An 18320-nucleotide genomic window follows, 5' to 3' on the forward strand; every position below is an offset into this window, starting at 1 on the left:
TGGTTTAGGATTCATATGTTTAGGATGCCATAGAAGAAGTCCATGCATCCCATGAAACTTTGGTAAGGTGTAGCCGCGGTATTAGTTTAAAGGCACTGCACTCTGGCACTGCAGCACCCAAGCATGGGGAAGGGGTGCGCACAGCTCGTCTGTGAGGTATATCGGTGGATCCCGTGCCATCCTTCTTCCCTGGAGCTCTTCACCCACAGAAGGAGGTCACATCAGGAAGGGATTGTTCTGTCGTTGTTTCCGGTTCATTAGTAGATGAATGATCTGTGGTTAATGTCAGTTGCATTTCAGAAAGGTTTGGGAGTGGTTATGTGTCGACGATCCTGCTGTTTATGATTATGGCATCTTATTTTCTGCTCAATAAAAATGGGGAAAAGGAACATAATGTTAGGACCTTGAAGCTCCATGTCTGATAGGTTGTGTTATTCTCATCTGGGACGGATGTTATACCCCAGGATTGGTCCACGGCCTTGTCACAGCCTATGGCATGATTTGTCGTCACTTCTCTATAGGCTGGACCAATGGGAAGAGAGGATACAGCAGAGGTTCAGGCAGATTGTCTCCCTGGCATCGACAGGGTCCTTTATCCAGGTGTGCTGGGAGCCTGGCTCTTCACACTTTCTCACACTCCTTTCATGTCTTTCTCAGGCCTCCACCCTCATCATGGCACTCCCGAGAAGGATTCCCAGACTTCCCTTTGGGGCATAGACGCCTTTCCTTGGCACCGACACTGGGCACACAGATAGCCAGTTTTGTGTGTACATCAGCCTGGCATTTCACACCTTTCTGGCACTACCTCTCTTTCTCACGCTCCCTGTTCTGTGTGTCAGTTCTTCAGGCCCCTTTCCTTAGTCTTCCCTTTGGGATGTAGGTGCCTCTCGTTGGCATCGAAACTGGGCACTCACAGCCAGTGCTGCCACCTGCTATTAACTATTAAAGGTAAGGTGCCCTGCCCGTTTCTTGGCCCTCCCCTCTTCTGGGAACCTGGCAGATTCATGTTTGCATAAACAATATGTCCTCTTACGAAGGAGCTGGCGATAGACTGAGAAACCCCAAAAGATGCATCATTCCTCCGGCTCAAGGCGTGTTCTTTGTACAGAGGGTGGAGGCACGTGGCTTTTCCTCTAGAATATAAATAGAAACCACTTCTACCTGCAGGGCATGACTAGTGCCCATCAGAAGCCACCATGGCACCTGGGTACTGCTGTAGGACCTCCATCCTGCTCCTTCTTTGCACGGGTCTCACCACCTCTCTCTGCAACAAGGTAAGGGGGCACTGATCCCCAGAACTCCTCTTTGTGGGGCTGTCTCTCACCACCTGGGCGGCAGCAAGGTAAAGGGGTGCAGCCTGTAAAGGTCTCCAGCTCACAAGTCCGCCTTCTCTCTGTGCGTCTGGCTCACACCTCTTCTCTTAGCAGCAAGGTAAAGGGGTGCAGCCTGTAAAGGTCCCCAGTCCTTCCCCTTGTAGGTCACGCCCTCCCTCTCTCCTCTGATTAGAAAGGTAAAGGGGTGCAGCCTGTAAAGGTCTCCAGTCCTTCTCCTTGTAGGTCACGCTCTCCCTCTCTCCTCTGAGTAGAAAGGTAAAGGGGTGCAGCCTGTAAAGGTCCCCAGTCCTTCTCCTTGTAGGTCACGCTCTCCCTCTCTCCTCTGAGTAGAAAGGTAAAGGGGTGCAGCCTGTAAAGGTCCCCAGTCCTTCTCCTTGTAGGTCACGCCCTCCCTCTCTCCTCTGAGTAGAAAGGTAAAGGGGTACAGCCTGTAAAGGTCCCCAGTCCTTCTCCTTGTAGGTCACGCTCGCCCTCTCTCCTCTGATTAGAAAGGTAAAGGGGTGCAGCCTGTAAAGGTCCCCAGTCCTTCTCCTTGTAGGTCACGCTCTCCCTCTCTCCTCTGAGTAGAAAGGTAAAGGGGTGCAGCCTGTAAAGGTCCCCAGTCCTTCTCCTTGTAGGTCACGCTCTCCCTCTCTCCTCTGAGTAGAAAGGTAAAGGGGTGCAGCCTGTAAAGGTCCCCAGTCCTTCTCCTTGTAGGTCACGCCCTCCCTCTCTCCTCTGAGTAGAAAGGTAAAGGGGTACAGCCTGTAAAGGTCCCCAGTCCTTCTCCTTGTAGGTCACGCTAGCCCTCTCTCCTCTGAGTAGAAAGGTAAAGGGGTGCAGCCTGTAAAGATCCCCAGTCCTTCTCCTTGTAGGTCACGCCCTCCCTCTCTCCTCTGAGTAGAAAGGTAAAGAGGTGCAGCCTGTAAAGGTCCCCAGTCCTTCTCCTTGTAGGTAACGCTCGCCCTCTCTCCTCTGAGTAGCAAGGTAAAGGGGTGCAGCCTGTAAAGGTCCCCAGTCCTTCTCCTTGTAGGTCACGCTCGCCCTCTCTCCTCTGAGTAGAAAGGTAAAGGGGTGCAGCCTGTAAAGGTCCCCAGTCCTTCTCCCTGTAGGTCACGCCCTCCCTCTCTCCTTTGAGTAGAAAGGTAAAGGGGTGCAGCCTGTAAAGGTCCCCAGTCCTTCTCCTTGTAGGTCACGCTCGCCCTCTCTCCTCTGAGTAGAAAGGTAAAGGGGTGCAGCCTGTAAAGGTCTCCAGCTCACAAGTCCGCCTTCTCTCTGTGCGTCTGGCTCACCCCTCTTCTCTTAGCAGCAAGGTAAAGGGGTGCAGCCTGTAAAGGTCCCCAGTCCTTCTCCTTGTAGGTCACTCCCTCCCTCTCTCCTCTGAGTAGAAAGGTAAAGGGGTGCAGCCTGTAAAGGTCCCCAGTCCTTCTCCTTGTAGGTCACGCCCTCCCTCTCTCCTTTGAGTAGAAAGGTAAAGGGGTGCAGCCTGTAAAGGTCCCCAGTCCACAAGTCCTCCTTCTCTCTGTGCGTTTGGCTCACACCCCTTCTCTCAGCAGCAAGGTAAAGGGGTGCAGCCTGTAAAGGTCTCCAGCTCACAAGTCCTCCTTCTTTCTGTGGGTCTGGCTCACACCCCTTCTCTCAGCAGCAAGGTAAAGGGGTGCAGCCTGTATAGGTCTCCAGCTCACAAGTCCTCCTTCTCTCTGTGGGTCTGGCTCACACCTCTTCTCCCGGAAGCAAGGTAAAGGGGTGCAGCCTGTAAATGTCTCCAGGTCCCCACCCTTCTCCTTACGGGCCTAGCTCTCACTGCCTCGGGCTAGAATAGAGTTCGGGACAGGAAGTTTCCATGTTTGAGCCACTACCAATCACCTGGACTGGAGGGGTCATTCCATTTAACATGCTACATAGCTCAGTCGGGTAAGGCACCTACTCCAGCGACCTGTGTGCAGATCACAGACTCGAATTCTTTGCTGGTGTCACAGCATGGCTGACATGGATAAGGGTACCACATGTTATTGACAGTGCTGTGAAACTGAAAGATTGGGGTTGCGAGTGCCACCCCAATAATATCGGGTCGTCATCCTGGTTATGATCACAGGTGTCTTGCAGCAAGCAGTGGCCACCACTTATTTGTGTATGTTGAATGACAACAGTTCACCCTAATGGGGTTAGGTAGCTCAGTGGGGTAAGGCACAGGAGGCTATTGTAAAACTTTGCGCCTCCTCAGGGCAGGCGCAACAAATGTTTTTGTGAAGGAAGGTGTCCTTTTCTGCACAAAAACAACCTGATTTCAACGCAGGCACACCTGCACTGGTGCAAGAATCCTGCATTTGTGTGCCAGCGCAGTGGAAAAAGACAGAGGCGGATAGATGCGGCGTATTCCTGCCCATTTCTTTTGACCCAGGGCAGCGCCACAAGGTGGCGTGCAACGCTGCCCCAGGTCAACAGGTTCTAAATGAGGGCCCCCCTCTATGAAAGTCATAGGTAAAATGATAAGCCCTGTCTGTGCACCAGTCCTGAGTGCTGAACAATGTGCAGTGTTACAACAAGTCTTGGCAAGTCTTACCAAGCAGGACTCTGGGGGACCCTCCAGCACCTGTGGCTGCTGTTGTTTCACTTTACGACGCCAATTTCAACATAAAAAGTGCTCACTGTACATGGCCACTCACAGCCCTACACTGGTGCAGGACTTTCGGTCGGCCGGAGCTCCTGACTTTGGCGCTGGTAACCAGCTTTGAGCCCCAGGGTGGGCTCAACGCCCATTGATTCTGGGCGGACCTCTGACTGTCCTGTCACGTGATCAGCTTGCGTCCTCCATTTTGTATGCATGAGATTTGCATCTCAAACATGCACTCTTCAGTGTGCCATCTCGCTAGGATTCTTTTGGGACATATGTCTGTGATAAAATGGCAACACATTTCTTTCAGATATCAGGAGAATGTTGGCGGGGAATCCCCGCATGACAGGTTATCTGTTTTAATTATAATGATGTCCTCGGTTAAATTCCAAGATGAGGATTTGTACAAAATAGATGAGCAACATGCGTCGATTATTATGAGTTTAAGACGTACAACAAGGCGTACGACAAGACTTACGGCAAGTCGTTCAACAAGGCGTACGACAAGACGTACGACAAGGCGTACGACAAGACATACCACACGGTGTCAGAACAATTTTGGAGAAGTCCAGATAGTGTGACGGTAAAGTCCAAGCATAGTCCAGTTCGTGCATGAAGGGAAGGTATTCCGGGCCGATCCAATGAGACGGGCTGAGTTCTGGTCAGACTCTCTATTGTAAGGCTGCCCGGGGTGGGGGTTGCGCAGCGGCCCGCCCCCTTGAGGGCGGCCGCCTTAGTGCCACAGGAAGGCACAGGGGTGGGAGGTCTTGTCCCTGGGCTTGACCTAGGGAGACCCCAGTCAGGTAGCTGCTTCCGGCGGGGAGGAGCCTTGAGGGGGGGTACATATTCGGTCCCCGCCCCCTCCTCGCCCTCTTGTCCGTTCGTTTTGCCTTAGCTGCTGGTTCCGCGTCGGTCGTGTTCTCTGGGAGAGATAGAGTCACACTTCGATCGATCGCTCGCCTGGTACGATCGTCTGCGGCCCAGAACGTCCGCTTGTCGCGGTGAGTCTGCTTGAGGTGGGCGATATAAAAAATGTGTACGTTGAAAGCCGGCAGTTAGACGTGTCCCGGTCGGCGGCTTCCCTTAGCCTTGGTTATTTGCCCTGGAAGGGGCTCTCATTGGGCCTGAAGGCCCTGGGGACGGGATGTGGTCCGGCGGCAAGACTGCAGACCTTGGGTTCGAGCCTCGTGGTCGCGTCCACAGCCTGTGATCTGGGCAAATCACTTAATCACTTAATGGCCGAGTTCGCGCTATATAATTTTGCAACACCGGGGTGGTAGCGTTACTGGGTTAGCCCGGATCAGGTCTCAGTTATCCCGGGAAGTGTTGGTGATTGATTGGAAGCGAGAGTCTCGGTGGAGCGGCGGGTGATCTTGGTGCCATAGCGTGGCCGGGAGGGCCCGGATCGGTGCTTTTATTAAGGCATTCGTGGCTGCGGGGCTGTAGCTCAAGGTTAGAGCGCATGCGGTGCATGCCTGTGGCCCCAGGTTCGATTCTCCGGTATCTCCGCTTCTGTCACAGTGCTGCCGACCTCGGAGCAGGGGACCAGGGTGCGAGAGTCGGAATTGTCTTTTTGAGAGCACGGGTGTCATTATGCCAGGGGGTGTAGCCCAGTGGTAGAGCGCAGGGATTGCGTGGAGGAGGCCCCGGAAGGGCTGGATTTAGGACGGTGCGACCGTGGTGCCATCTTCTTGTGGGCGCCGGGTTTGGATGTTTATTAGGCTTTTGAAGCACCGGATGCTGCGTTTCTTTCAGATCTCACGTGTGGGTCAAGTTACTCGTGTGATTAATTTCCTCCTGGAGAGATCAGCATTTTGTAGAGTTGAGGCTTAGACTAACGGGAAGTTAGTGCAGAGGGTAGGTGTTCCTGCTGCTAAGAACGTGTGCCAAGTAGATTACAGAGGGCGTTTGATGTAAATAGGTCAGCAGGTTACTGTTTTCAAAGGAGGCACACCTTTTTACTCACAAGTTACAACTTAAGGTACGTTATTCAATAACTGCATGCACACCGCCAAGCACACATTAAGAGAACATTGTTTACTTTGCAAAAAGGGCTAATTTTGGGAGGCGGGAGCTAGCATGGCGCGCGTTTGACCAGAATCGGGCAGCATAGCGCTTTCTTGCACCAGTTGCCTCACATGCTGGCATGTACGGATAGCGTTGGATGAAAGGAGAGAAGGTTAGCACTTCCCTTGACAAGGATGGAAGGGGTGTCCTAGTGGCCTTTACAACACATGCACGGTTAAGGCACCGTTACTTACTTACTGGCGTCTAAACCATGTCAGGCATGATGCGCGTTTTAGTAATACAGTGCAGCAACGCATGATTAAGAAGGGAAGTTAGCGCAATTGGTTTGTCGAGGAGAGGATGTGGACCGTCGGCTACGCTGCGGCGAGGTCGCGTACACGTGAGAAGTCCCTGGGTGTGGAATGCGGGTGGCTTGGATCTGGGGAGTCCAGGTTCGGGCCTCAGCGTGGGCATTGTAGGGAGAGGCGGTGTGGCCTCAGGCACGCGCGCGCTGTCGCAGGCGGGTCTTTGTTTTCCCCGCGCGTGAATGTGGATGTAAGGCGGTGCCATGTGGGGCCCCCCTTTACCGTGGGGCCAAGTTCTCGCTATATATATATATAATGTGCACACCGGAGCAGAGTATCAGCCATGGGAGGTGAGGGGCATTTATCTGATAGTGCTATGTGGGCACGGTGTCATGTATGGCAGAGTATGCACTATGTAGGCTTGCGTCATTTTGGTGTGTCCCCTTGCGGCGGAGCGGGTGCTATGTGTAGCGCGCGGATGCCGATTGGACTTGGGCGGGCTAGCGCGATGTCATAATAACCTCAAGGGAAGAAGGCCAAGAGTGTGGGTGCTCTTTGCCTGGTTAGTTATAGCTCAAGTTCGTGCTGTATAGGCCCCGGATTGGGATATTGCAGTTTTGGGTGTTTCTGGGATCGCTTGATTGGACCCCGGCAGAGCCTCCTTGTTGGGTTTTAGTATGTAGTTACGGGCCCGTGTTCAGCGCTCCAGTGCCTTCGGGTCGAGCCTCGCTTTTGTCTGTATCTCCCGTGCCTGAATGTGCAATGGAAACACGGTGCTCGTGTAAGCGCTCCTTTTCCGGCAGGTAGAGTCGCACTATAATTTTTATCTCCTCAGTAGTGGCGACACGGAGAGGTATGCATGCGCACGGGGGGCACGTGGGCTATGCTGTGGCATCTGCAGGTTACGGGCTTGAATCCATTGTGCGGCCCCCAGCTTTCCATCCGGCAGCCGTGGCTAAAAAGAACAGTACTGCTCAGTGGGCGCATGTTTCGCATGTATGAGGCCCCAGGCTGGCAATGGCACCAGGTTTTTGAGCCTCGGGGTCGCGTACGCACAATTGGATTGCGTGCATGTCGCTTACACTCCCGTCCATGAAGGTGGAGACGCGCTATATTGTGTTTAAGTAGTTTTACACAATGAGAGGTGGTGATTGCTCGGAGATATGCTTTTGTGACATATCACATTCCTTGGGTGACATATATGATTTTGGGAGTTGCAGGCTGGGCCTGGCCTGACTACGTGTTGGTGTTTTTCTGCTGCATTACATCCTGTGGAGAAGTCAATCCCGGTAGGCATGCATCCTCACTCCCTAGTCATTGCCTCAGCTAGTTAGGGAGCCCTGCAGACCAGTTGTTTTACTTTTATTCCATACTTGAAGCTGGCGCAGGGCGCACCTGGCTCTGTTGGTGTCTTTCATGGAGAATTGGCGTTTTACTGGTGTGGAGGGACAGCCCAGCTGTCGTATTCGCAGGCAGGCTGACATGAGGGTAGAATAGCTCTCGGTGGGACTTGCAATTGAGCTAGGAGGGGTACTTATTTCACTATATGCAATCATAAGCACTGAGCAGCCAATAGATGGGCTTGGTGTTAGTAGTGCTCCTCGCTTTGTATATATAGAGATGCGAGGATTGTGCGCAGTATGTCAGGTTCCGGGAAATCAGGTTTATCGTGTCATCGCCTTTGCGCTCACATACACAGACATTTGTATGTTTTAAATGTATTTTGTCGTAGTGTTTGGTGACCCTGCCTCACCATGCCTGAACCGAGGCATTTTCCAAATGATATGCCTGCTTGCCGCAATTATGACTCATTGATCTTATGCAACACAGAGGCATGGCCAAGCCAGTACTATTAGCTTTGGTATGTTCAGCGTCACAGGAGTACAGATCGGGCCGCCAAGATGGAGAGCTGGGGAGATGAGTTACCCTGTCGGCTAGGGCGCTGGGCCTTGGACATGGGGAACTGGGTGGGCGTCTCGGCAATGACGCTTAAACATCCTGTGATTCTGGGCAAATCGCTTAATCTCCCTTGTGTGTGGGCACAGCTGGGATCTGCGTAGGTCAACCATAGTGGGGTATGTCGCAGGTCCTCTCCTGCCCAGGTCTCATAGAAGGGCAAGTTACTTGGGCATGCTCCTTGCTGTAGTTCAGCACACGAATCTATGCATGTGTAGGTAAGGGCAGGTTTTATCCAAAGGAGGGCAAATTACATACATCCTCCAGTATTCTTAGATATAGGCAGGCCCAGTTCCACCTCTTCCTGTGGGAGGCTAGCAGCTCCGGGGGATACTAAGCATACCGGGGCATAGTTTGTTCAGCACCAAGGGCCACTGTAGGTCAGCAGGTAAGGTACTTGGGATAGGACTCAGCAAGTAAGTAGGATGGGCGGGGTAGGGGTCAACCCACTGGGGGTGCAGTGACTGCAATTTTGGCCACATCACGATCCTTCCATCAATACTTCTTGCCTCAGGCATGAGTTTTTCATATCAGCCTGGAATCACAGCAGTTATTTTGCAGGCAAACTCTGAGGCGGTAGCACGCATTATGGTCATGTTAGGTAGCCGGTCTACGGGGATTTATTTACAGGTCTCAGGTATGAAACTGGCTCATTTCTTAGGTGTACTTGCACTTGGCAGGGAGATCGCGGTGTAATCCTCAGCTCAAGGATCCTTTCCAAACAAGATAGCCCAACAGGGGATGTGCCTGCTGTTAACCCCATGTATAATGGGCAGTGCATCAGTAGCTAGCTCTGCCTCTCACTCCTGGAGTGTGATAAAAGTAGTAACAGTTACACATTGCAATTCACAGCTTTATTAAATAGCAAGTAATTTTACGATTGTCTGAGGGTGCGATGCACAGTTATCAGTGTAAGGTTTCCACTACCCCGGCACAACGTCACATAGATTGGGCATCTAGGACACATGCTAGATGCTCTGCCGCCACCCTAATGGGAGGTTAACCCACATTGCCAGCTGGTTGACAAGGGTTGCAATGGGTAGTGCCGCCATGCGGCAATGAGTTGAAGGGTAGATAGTACTGGCAGGTCCGGCTCGCCACTTTCAACAGGGAGCTCATAGGAGGGGCCAAGCTAAAGAATCTGGAACGCTCACCGGCTGGCAAATTAGGCCGAGTGGACTTGGAACGCCTAGTGTTGAGTGAGTGTTATTGTTTCCTGGTCGTTCTTGGTCTCCTGAGGGTAGGAAGACCTAGCGGCAAGGAACAGCTAGGGTTGTTTTCGTGTGCTTCAGTCATAAAAAAAAAAAAAAAAAAAAAAAAAAAAAGAGGGGGCCCTGGCTCACACGGTAGTGGGCAAAGATCACTCACGCCACAGGTGCTGAGGCCTGGCGTTGGGCTCCCAGGTTACTTCGGAGGGGCTAGGCCTTCAGATGCTGAAAGGATGTCCGTTGTTATTTACTCGATTGATTGATCGGTGGGTTATTTCCTGGGTCTTCCAGGGGTGTAGAGCATTAGGCGCTTGTCTTTTCATCGGGTCGGTTTGATGCGGGATAGTGGTTTTGGGGCAGGTCACAGGCTGCCTCCTCTCGCTGTGTTTGTATTTCTAGGTGTGGTCAGGTCAAGTGACGGAGGAGAGCAATCATCGCGTGGTACAGCTGGGCATGAAGGAAGGCCAGGCAAGATGGTAGCGTAGGCAGATAGTGGTACTGATCGGGGACTGGTGTGGGTCTCAATGGCAGGCCGCCATGCAAGGGGACCATGTACCTAGGGCACGTACATCAGGCAGTGACATGTGAACTGGGACCATGTGTACTAGAATATGCAGGAGTGGTTCCCACCACGGTCGGTCAGATGGGAAGTTGTCATCTTGATTCTCACTGGATACCCTCACTCCACCACGCCTATGGTAAGCTGAGGACGCCTGTTGACGCTGTTAGACCTGCTTTAGTTAGTACCGCATTGCTGTGCCTTGGCCCGGTTTGTCTCGCATCAGGGCCAGTTTGGGGGTACCGGCGAGTTGTTTGCTCCTCGGCTGAAGCGGGCGCTGCTAGAACAGGGCATGATTGATGAGGCCATGCAGCATGACAAAGGTCTTTTCGGCACTGGCAAAATGGTGCAGGCGGCGAAGTAGTGCCATTACAGAACATGGATTTGTCAACATTCAGCCAGGAAATGATTAGCAGCAGGAAGGTATTAAACCAGGGTGAGCAATTGGTTTTGGTTTCGTGCTCAACAGGAGCAAGGGCATTGCATTCTGTCCCATCGGGGTACGGGGACCGTCTATAGCACCAGATACTGTAATGCTGCCATCTTCGCCCTGGGCTGGGGGGTCAATGTCTTCCAACTTTACAGCCAGACTCTGTGCAGGCAAAGGCATACTTGCGACGGTGCAATGGGCACTCAGCAGTAGAGTTAGATGGGTCATCATACCCCGGTATGACGCAGTGATGAAACATAGGTTATGGCCTCACACGACCAGGCACTCGAGGGCAGCTGTGGCGGGGGTGTGCCAGTGCCAAGAGGGTGCGGGTTGCCTGTTAGGGCTGCTGGCTTGGAGGGAGCACTACCCTGATCGCCACAAGGGCACGTTTGTTTCATAGAAAGCTGAACTGTTACTTTTATGGCATGGTGCCAGTTGCTGTAGTTATGCGCATGTTTCTTGGCAGTGTCAGAAACATTCAGAACGCAATGCTGGTGGTTAGCCTGTTGTCAGGCTGTTCAGAGGTAATTTAGCTCAGGCATGGCCAAGCATGGGTTATAGGCCGGTGGTCTGCCCTGGGATTCGTGTTAACAGGCAGGTGAAGCAGCAGAACTTGGAGGGGCTTGGGTTTGACCTCTGGGTACTAGGGCAGAGTCTGGTTGCTCACTGAGTAGCACGCCCGTGAGTTTGGCGAAACAGGTACCTTTGCGAGCATCAGTACCGGGTAACTTCGCCCGCCCTACAGCACTGGCTGGCAGCTATGCAGGTTGTGGAAGTGGCCTTCCAACAGGGGCCTACGGTCCATATGATTAAGGGAAGCACCGGGGGAACACTTTGAGCTATAAATCTGTTGGAGACCAACTGGCTTTTCCAGTATTCAAATAGAGAAGCATTTTACACGTTGTTCTCCTCTGGGGTCACTCTGACCTGTCTCTCCCTGGTATACTAGCAGAATTTTGGGAGGGCAAGGCTTTACATTTGGTGGTGACTGATGGAATACGATGGGCATACTCCAACGGAGTGAAAGAGGAAGGAAGGCAGGCTGGGCACTGCCAGGCAGGAGTGTCTTGGCAAAGGGATTGTTATTTAGCCATGCAAAGGCAACTTTGGACCATCGCCTATTTAGGTTTAAGGTCATTTCAGTCTAATCCACGGAGGAGTTTAGAAAGGTTGGGCGAACCTGTCCATATGGTGCACGCTGGCCGCCGGCCCGGTTGGGCGTAGACTTGTTTTGACTGGACCTGGGAGAAGCCCGGTATCAGTATGCTGTAGGTATGATGGCCTACCAGGAGCCATGCGCAGTTGCGCAGAGCAAAGAGGTCTTGGCTTCATCAGGCATGGTCTTATACACGCCAAGTCCACAGGGTGCCGGGAGGGAGATGGGGTGCACCTCCCTAGTTTAGGCACGGTTCTTTTCCTACTGGACCTAGGGGAAGCTTTGGCTGCAGCAGGCTGTTAGTAATAGGCTACCTTGGCAAGGAGCCCGCTCAGGAGAAGCCATTGAGGTGTCAAGGAGAAAAGTTAATAGCGCCATGTGCAAGTTCACTGAGCTAAGAGGCTTTGGCTTCGTCAGGCATGGCCTTTTACACGCCAAATCAACAGGGTGTCTGGAGGGTGATGGGGTGCACCTCTCCACCCTAGGCATGAATTTAATTTTACTTGACCTTGGGAAGACTTGGCAGCTGCGGGTTGCGAATAGACTGGACCTACTGGGCCTAGGGGAAGCTTTGGCTGCAGCAGGTTGTAAGGAAATAGGTCTACCTTGGTGGGGGGCCCTGGTAGTGACGGTGGCCACTCCCAAGGCTGTGGAGGAGTTACAGGGCGATCCAGGGTCTGCACATACCAAGGGGTATAGCATGCAGCAGCACCGTGTGGTGCTAAGCCAGGATACCCAGGGATCTTTTAGCGTGTCCACTGGAAGACCTACGGCGCCCCGCTACCGACAGGCGGTTGTGGGTCTGAGCAACCGGGGGCTGCCATGTATGCTCCGCCCACCCATCACGGGGGGGCGTGGTGAAGCATGTGGACTGGAGGTTCACGGATGGGAGGGGTGGACCCTCCCAACATTTGGTGGTCACCAATTGGCGCTGCCATGGTGACCCTAGGCTTATCAGACGGGCAGGCGCCATGGGGCTGGCCTGCCCTGGGATCGCCCGTAAGATAACCCACCGTGTTTGCATATTTATTATGCTAATAAACCTGCAGCAATATTTCTCCACTTACATTCAGTGTCGTGTGTTTTATTATGATTATGTACTGATGTATTATATGATAACGGTTGCCGATATTGGCACTATGTAAGGCTGCCCGGGGTGGGGGTTGCGCAGCGGCCCGCCCCCTTGAGGGCGGCCGCCTTAGTGCCACAGGAAGGCACAGGGGTGGGAGGTCTTGTCCCTGGGCTTGACCTAGGGAGACCCCAGTCAGGTAGCTGCTTCCGGCGGGGAGGAGCCTTGAGGGGGGGTACATATTCGGTCCCCGCCCCCTCCTCGCCCTCTTGTCCGTTCGTTTTGCCTTACCCGCCCATCCGCTTACCCGGCATCAGGAGGGACAAGAAGGGGGGGGAAGGTTTTTCTAACAACTTTCACTTTTGTGTTGCAGGAGGAGTTACAGGGCGATCCAGGGTCTGCACATACCAAGGGGTATAGCATGCAGCAGCACCGTGTGGTGCTAAGCCAGGATACCCAGGGATCTTTTAGCGTGTCCACTGGAAGACCTACGGCGCCCCGCTACCGACAGGCGGTTGTGGGTCTGAGCAACCGGGGGCTGCCATGTATGCTCCGCCCACCCATCACGGGGGGGCGTGGTGAAGCATGTGGACTGGAGGTTCACGGATGGGAGGGGTGGACCCTCCCAACATTTGGTGGTCACCAATTGGCGCTGCCATGGTGACCCTAGGCTTATCAGACGGGCAGGCGCCATGGGGCTGGCCTGCCCTGGGATCGCCCGTAAGATAACCCACCGTGTTTGCATATTTATTATGCTAATAAACCTGCAGCAATATTTCTCCACTTACATTCAGTGTCGTGTGTTTTATTATGATTATGTACTGATGTATTATATGATAACGGTTGCCGATATTGGCACTAACAAGACTGATCAGAGTGCCAGGTAGGACGAGAGACGTCCGTCAATCCGAGCAGAGGTGTGAGACGGAGCAACTCATGGCAGGCGGATGGCTCGGCCAGGCTGCCAGGCGAGAGCGGCTGAGCCTCCCTCACAAGAGCCGATGACAACTCAGCGAGCTGCACCCCAGTACAACCCCACCCGCCCCATGTTCAGGATGGTGGCATGGCAGAACGTGCCAAGAGGCACGGATCAACGCGTCAGCAATGACAATAGCCTGTTAGGATGGCAGACGACAACACATAGGGTGACCAACCGTCCGTAAATTTCACGGACCGTCCGTAATTTGGACCTCACGTCCGTTGTCCGTGAGGATCCCTTTTACGGACGCCTTTTGTCCGTAATTTCGGCCATCACAGGGAGCAGCGCTGCTCCCCTGCGAGAGGCCTCACCCCCACCCCCAATGGGGCCACCTCGCACTCCTCATGGCGCACAAGAGCAGTCCCACCTGCCCATTGTCATTCTGTATGCCGGGTAATTGCCACATACAGAATGTCAATGGGGCAGTCTGGGCTGTTAAAGCATGTGGCTGCCTCCTCCGGCCTCAGTGTACAGCAGGGCATTCTGTTAGATAAACCGTAAAACGCCAATGATGCAACGTTAGAAACAGTTTATATAAAGAAGCCTGTGAAACAAGTTAAAAAGAACGGGATATCGTTCTTTCACTGTCATCATTTTAGAACTGAAGTATTTTCAATATTATATTCAACAAAGCCATGGCATGGTTGCTGCATTTTTATTTTAAGCAACTAACAACCATTGACAAAGCCAATAGCACTGGCTTGTTGGTGTAATGATACTTGCTGTATTATATATCCGGATGCAATGACAGAAACAACATAATACCAGTCAGGCGGAACACTATGTTAAGCGCAGATTTTTAGCCTAGGTGTTTTAAACCACGCCCTTAATTACAATGAACACCCCCTTTCAAGAGACCCCCCCAGTTTTTTACACCAATTAAAGCCCTGGAACCAACACCATGTCAGTAGCCTCACATCCTGGCTCTGTGCATCATGCATGACTCATGACTTCTACGTTTTCAGACTGCCTATGTGCAGGGGCATAGTGAAATCTCCCCCACCCCATCCCACCCCTTGCTTTAGGAACTACAGCAAGGTGAAGTTCTTGATGGGCCTCTTCTGTCTGCAACTCTGCAGACAAAGGCTCAGCTCATAATGTGAAAAGGTGGGTGACTAAATAGGATTAGGAATGTGTGAATGTTTGGATGGATTGCTGAAAGGATGAATGAATGGATGAATGAAAGGGTTAATGGATAGATAATGAAAGAAAGGATGGATGGATGAGTGAATGAGTGGAAGTATGGATGAGAGAAAAGGTAAATAGATGTATGTATGGGTGGAAGGGTAAATGGATGGGAAAAGGGTGGATGGGTGTGTGAAAGGATGGATGAGTGAAAGGGTAGATGATGGGCGAGTGAATTGGTGGATGCATGAGTGAAAGGATGGATGGATTGATGAATTGATAAGTGAAAGGGTGAATGTGAATGGATGGATGAGTGAAAGGGTGGATGTAAGGATTGATGAGTGAGTGAAAGGGGGATAGATGGACAAAAGGATGGCTAGATGAGTGAAGAAGTGACAGGGTGGATGGATGAGAGAACGGATGGATGAGTGGAAGGATGGATGAGTAATAGGCTCAATGGATGGATTCATGAATGGATGAGTGGGTGGGTGGATGGATGGATAAGTGAAAGGGGGATGGAGAGAGAAAGGGAGGATGAATGACTGAAAGGGTGAAGGGGTGGAAGGATAAGTGATTGGGTGGATGGATGAGTAAGTGAAAGGATGGCTGGATGGGTGAAAGGTAAATGGCTGGATGGATGAGTGAATAGATGGACGGGTGGAAGAGTGGATGGATGGATGAATGTACGGATGGATGGCGTTAATGGGTGGGTAGATGAATAATGGATGGAGGAGGGAAAGGGTGGATGGAGGGATGGATGAGTGAAATGATGGATGGAAGGATACATGGTGAATAGGTTTGTAAATGGTTGATTATGTTTGGATATAGATGGGCACATAGATGGAAGGACAGAATGAATGGTGAAAGACTGAATGATAGATAAAAGAATGATTACACCTTGTGGCACCTATTATCTTAAGTAACATTTCCTATACATTGACTTTCACGTTAATATGAGTCATTGTCTCTATATAATGTGTGTGTGATGTAGCGCACTCCGACACCCTGCCATACATACTTGGGATGAGTAACACTGTAAAATAAATGAAATACACATGAGATGCGGTCTATGCGAAGATGAGGGGCACCATTGGAGGGTGGTAGCAAGGCCGGACTGGCCAGACTGGGCATCGGAGACTGGAATGGGGGGGGGGGGCGGTTTTGTTACTGGGGGCTGGCACTGCAAAGTTCCTTGTATATCCAGTAGTTTTCAATCAATATTAAAAGCGGCCTCACTTATATTCAGGTGTGGTTCACCATTGTCTGGTGACTAATGTTCCTGCTAGAGCGACATGCAAATTTTGAATAGTCTAAGGTAGCAAGCTGCGGGCATACTGAACAAGCATTTACAATGCAATGGTCTCGGCATTGTTAAAGTTAGAGCTATTGGCATTGCTCATGACATTATATTTGTTTATGTTTTTGTTTTTAAAACATTAAAAGAAACGGCATTGTTATTTACAATGTCAATAGCTTAATCACTCTCAAATGCGAGACCTATTGCATTTTCACCCACACACAGAGCCACACACACAAAGCCACCCACACCCAAATAGAGCCACCCACAGAGCCACCTACACACACACACACAGTTACCCACACACAGACAGAGCCACCACGCTTAGAGCCACCTACAAAAAGAGCCACCCACACAGAGGCACCCATGTTAAGCAAATATTCATTTTGGAATTCTGAACATATGTTATCTGTTTGCATGAAGTTTATTTCACGATTTATGTGTCAAACATTTTCTTGATTCAACTCCACGCCAGACCCTTGGCTGAGCTCTGGTGCGACTCTCCCTGTTAACTGGTTGCCTCGTCCGCCTCTACTACACACACACACACACACACACACACACCCCCCATGGCAGATTATTGCGGTACACATGTCTAGTGACTGTGTGCTGCTACACACATGACAATACACTTACTCCCTATCCTGGAGTTGACAATGCGTAGGTTACACTACGCAGACACACACGGTGGGCGCGCACACGATGCTGCCACGAGAGTTCAGCGCAGGGCTACAAGCGGATATTAACTACAGTCCCCCGGCAACTCCAGCACCGGAGGGAAACAAAGTAAAGACGCCAGAAGAGTGCGAGTCCGGGGAGGCAGCAGGCAAGGGCAGTCCTGCTGTGCGCCAGCGTGCCCAGGGATGCCAGTGGTGGCTCCGAAGGAGTGAGCTTAGATAGTTGTAGGACAGTTTTTTGTTGTTTCTGTTTTATATAGCACTAACTCGACATCGGAGCGCATTACAGACGTACACACTCATGTTTTTTAGGCAAGTTGAGATTACGTGATTTGCCCAGAATCACAGGATGCTTGAGCCTCCACCAGACTCGAACCTGGTCAAAGTCGGCCGCTCTAGCCGTTAAGTCACACCCTCAGTGTGGTGAGTGGAGGTGTACGGTAACCGGTGGCTACATGGCAGTAAGGAGAATAAGTACTGTGTGTCAGTGAGGATATTGATGATTGCGTGACTGTGAGGTGAATGCTCCGCCGGGAGTAGTGGGGTGAATGATAGCCGTGTGTCAGTTAAGTGAGTGGCGGCTGTGTGTCAGATAGGTGAGAGGCAGCTGTGTGACAGTGAGGTGAGTGGCGGCCGGGCAGTGCTCATCTGTGTACTGAGCTCCGCATATGCTTTGCTGGGGCTGCTGGGCCTTGGCAATCCGCATCTAGGGGTACACAGTGCCGTGCGAACACTGCGTGCCAGGGTCAGAGGCATAGCCTGAGGCTGTGGAGTGGGAGGCCGCGAGCCAAGTGTCAGCTTATAGCGTTCCTGCCCCCTCTGACGCAGGCTGCCCCCAGAGGCACTCCCCCGCAGATGGGCTGTGTCTGCGCGTACAGACAGGCTGGGGGTCTCTGCCGGAAGCAATCCAGCTCGTCTCCACGAGTTCCATAGCCATTCAGAAAGTAAACCCCCAGGCTCTCGATCATGCCCTCCGTGGCCAGCGCCCCGGGGTGATCTTGTAGGTACAGTTAAGAACTAAGCAAAAGTTATGCTCAGCACGTATAACACATAAATGTAGGTTTAAACAAAACCTAGGGTGCGCCTCACCTCTCAGTGCCAGCCGCTCTAAAGTCTGTCACTCTCTTTTCCCGGCTTGCTTCTCCAGACTGCCCCAGCTCTGGTGCCTCTGCTCTCGCTCTGCGCCCAGAATTCTGTCCCGGAAGTTCCTCTGCAGTGAGCGCAACCAGTCCGACAGGAAACAGCGACACAGTCATTTAAGTTCCGGTCTTGAACAAAGGTTCCGTCCTGCAATAGAGTGACCTTCTTATGTTGCCACACAAATGGAATATCGATTAACCCTCGATTCCAATTCAATTTTATTAATTCTATATGCCTCAGTGCTGACGAGGTTCACCACACCGGCAAAATGGGCATAAAAACAGCATAAGCATTAGTCGGCGCCCCCCGCCCCCTCCGAGTGCTGACATCAGACAGCCCGCAAGGTTTCTAGCCCTATGCCTCTGAACCTAGTCCTGGCAATGTTTCACATAGCATTCTGGGATTTATAGTCTCGTATATGCCAATGTAAAATAAGGAGCACACATCCTACCATACAAAACAACAAGGCAGAGCAAAAGGCA

General features: G+C 51.9%; 1 protein-coding gene and 1 non-coding gene across 2 annotated transcripts in view; both read left to right on the forward strand.

The window, feature by feature from the left end:
- The first annotated feature begins 1120 nt into the window (after nucleotides 1-1120).
- LOC146863629 (avidin-like) overlaps nucleotides 1121-18320 on the forward strand; it is a 128419-nt gene continuing 111219 nt past the window's right edge. Inside the window, exon 1 of the mRNA XM_085627692.1 lies at nucleotides 1121-1274. Coding sequence (XP_085483818.1) covers nucleotides 1197-1274 — 78 coding nt within the window. The 5' untranslated portion in view covers nucleotides 1121-1196. The remainder of the gene's footprint in view (nucleotides 1275-18320) is intronic.
- Nucleotides 6085-6209, forward strand: LOC146863630 (U6atac minor spliceosomal RNA). The gene has a single exon (XR_014977665.1). It is a non-coding gene; the product is annotated as a U6atac minor spliceosomal RNA (small nuclear RNA).

Source organism: Triturus cristatus, chromosome 2_1, assembly GCF_964204655.1.
Source record: "Triturus cristatus chromosome 2_1, aTriCri1.1, whole genome shotgun sequence".
Taxonomy (NCBI): Eukaryota; Metazoa; Chordata; class Amphibia; order Caudata; family Salamandridae; genus Triturus; species Triturus cristatus.